The sequence below is a fragment of the Coptis chinensis genome, chromosome 3 (genome assembly GCF_015680905.1).
Source record: "Coptis chinensis isolate HL-2020 chromosome 3, ASM1568090v1, whole genome shotgun sequence".
NCBI classification, from domain to species: Eukaryota; Viridiplantae; Streptophyta; class Magnoliopsida; order Ranunculales; family Ranunculaceae; genus Coptis; species Coptis chinensis.
The window spans coordinates 13,836,995-13,840,013 of record NC_141458.1 but is presented as its reverse complement, the minus strand read 5'-3'; the positions used below and the strand labels follow the sequence as shown (position 1 = coordinate 13,840,013).

Below are 3,019 nucleotides of genomic sequence, written 5' to 3'. Positions count from 1 at the left end.
GGCAAAGAGACATTACTTCAAGCAGCAGGTTTGGCACACTTCTCGAGTGGACGCAGTTGTGCATTTCGTTTCGGAGCTAGACGGTGTCATCCTACCAAACACTGAAAAATGGGAATCATTTTGTCGTCAACAAGTCTTAATTCATCACCATTATCGAACTCTCGAGGAAGCTCAAGGAGAATTTGCCTTGTGGTCTGAAAGATACTATGACTTGGGTTTCGAAATCACTCATGGGATTATTCTTCCAGAACCGATAGATGAAGAGCTTGAAGATGGTATTGAGGTAGAGCTTGGTACTGAAGACTTACTTCGGGATGAGTAGATGATGGCAGCAGCAATGGGGCCCATGTTTGTCCCTGGGGAAACTGTGGAATTAGGAAGGAGACACTTCGACGTTTCACACAATTGGGCTAAAGGTTTACATCGATATCCAAATATAGAAATTGATAGAAAATTTGTTCATGCTTTGTGTGGTGGCAATGAACTAAATCATGAACCTCAAACCGTTGTACCAGATCATGATTTATCTAATGAACAAAGACTGGCTCATGAAATAGTTGTTAGAGCACTATAAGCTGGAGCATGTATTCGGTTAATTGTTTGTGGGGGAGCAGGCACAGGCAAGTCCACACTCATAAATGCAATTATGTATTGAGTTACTGCAATTTTCAGAACAAACAAAGCAGTACGTGTCATGGCTCCTAATGGAGTTGCCGCTTTTAATATTGGAGGTGCAACCATCCATCATGAACTCTTTTTCACTATGGAACAGAAAGGTGTGAAAGAAACTTCCAAAAAGATTGAAGGTGATCAATGTCGACGTATGCAAGAAGACTTTAAAGACACCAAACTTATCATTATCGATGAGTACAGCATGGTCAGAATAAGTATGCTTGCAAATATTGACCGGCGTTGTCGAGATATTTTCGCAAAGAATGAGCCATTTGGTGATATATCTATTATCCTCGTTGGTGATATACGTCAATTACCTCCTGTATGTGACAGTGCATTATATGTCCAAGGTGGGTCTATTCAAAAACAACATGGTGGAATTGTGTATTCTAGTTTCGATATGTGTTCGGTTATCACATATATTTTGACAAGCAGGGGATGACCAAGCATCATTTCGAGAAACACTGTTCAAACTCAGTAATGGAACTTCAACCGTCAGTGATTGGCAATTATTTCTAACTCGGGATATTTCCTCGCTCAATATGGATGAGGTTAACACCTTCAAAGATGCTTTGCGTCTTTTTCCTACCAAACAGCCTGCACATGATTACAATATCACCCGACTTATTGAGCTTGGTAAACCAGTTGCTCAAATTGTATCACTAAATAATTGTGAGACCGCTACCAAGGCTTACTTCATCAGATGATGCAAAAGGCTTGGAGAAAGTTCTGTGTCTATCACTTGGTGCACGTGTTATGCTTCGTTCAAACATTGCCACCACAAATGGACTGGTTAATGGTGCAATGGGCACTGTTGTAGATATTGTTTATGGCAATTGCTGCAAATCACCAGAAGATATACCTCTTGCTATTATGGTTGACTTCGACCACTATCGTGGTGCTAGGTTCCATCTAGATTCTAATACAATACCTATTACTCCACATACATCAAATTGGAAGTCAGGTAATGCTTCATGCCAACACATTCAGGTTCCCCTTGTACTTTGTTGGGCGATAACAATTCACAAGAGTCAAGGCCTCACTCTTGATCGGGCTGTGGTAGATATTGGTGAAAGGGAAAGCCTCGGTTTGACTTTTGTTGCTTTGTCTCGCACAAGAAAGTTGTGTGATCTAGCATTTAGCCCTATGTTCTCTTTGGAAAGACTTTAGAAGATTGAAAAATGTGTTCGTCTTAGAGACCGATTGCAAGAGGAGAATCGTTTGTTGCATTTGTCTGTTTCAACAATTTGATGTTCTAGGAAAATCTGATTGTTGAAATGTTAATTAATTATTTTTATCTCGGTATGTAGTATTCATCTTTCTACCTTTATTTCTATTTATATTGTTTGCAAATTCACTTCATCAAGATGTTTTATATTTCTCATAAATGAATATCTAATGTCGTTATCATGCTTAATTTTGTTGTTTGGATTTATGTAGGTTCTTCCACAAGTAATGTATAGGAGGACATTTTTTGATGGTTGCTGCAGATGGATTTTGTCACTTCAGCTACTGTCTTTTATATTATAGTTGTTTGGACTTTTGCTAACCCCCCTCTCTGTGTCTTTTGAGTTGAGTTGAGCAGTTTGTAAAGTTAATAACTGTGCAACTTGTTATATGTATAGTAGTTTAGAACCTTTGGGATGTTGTTACTTGGGTTCGATGTTGTTACTTGGGTTCGATGGTTTAATGATTTCTAGATATGACAGGTTTTTTATGATTTAATATTGAAAATACAAAGGAGACTCTGTCGAAATTTTTATTCGTAAAATATGTGTTATAATTTTTCTACGTTGAGAATGTAATATTTGCTCCTAAAGTTAATAATTGTGTAACTTCTTATATGTATAGTGTTTTAAAACCTTCAGGATGTTACTTTAGTTTTCTGATGGTGTTGTATATATGTATTTTTGGTTATTCAAATAACGAAAGACAAAAACATGTTTCTTTGGAATGACAGGTTCTTTGATTTAATGTTGCAAATATAGAGAAGATTTTTCCGAAAATTTCATTCTTATCCATTTGGAGAATGTAATACTGCTTTAAAAGTAAATGTATGTTGATAGGATATTATGTGACTTAGCTCCAAACATAAAAGGGTTCCATTGGGGTGCCCATTATAATGCTTGACTACTTAACAAGGGAAATTCCAGCAAATACTAGCGTCTTTCATTGTTGGGATAAAGGTCTACTTCTTCACATTTACCACACATGTAAGCATTAATATATAATTCTGTGTATGTGCTAAAGCGTTATACATGTTAATACATGAATGTTGGTTCAAGTACGCAATAAAATAACCGTAGCAAAAATATTCATTCAATATTGTTACACTTGCAATAAACTA

The 3,019-nt window shown here is 36.8% G+C and overlaps 1 protein-coding gene across 1 annotated transcript; it reads left to right on the top strand.

The window, feature by feature from the left end:
* Positions 1-694: 694 nt before the first annotated feature.
* LOC147508087 (uncharacterized) lies at positions 695-1,842 on the top strand. Its single transcript, XM_086596826.1, has 2 exons — positions 695-1,022; positions 1,376-1,842. Exons 1-2 carry the CDS (start codon positions 695-697, stop codon positions 1,840-1,842), a joined length of 795 nt encoding a protein of 264 aa, XP_086452952.1.
* Positions 1,843-3,019: the final 1,177 nt, after the last annotated feature.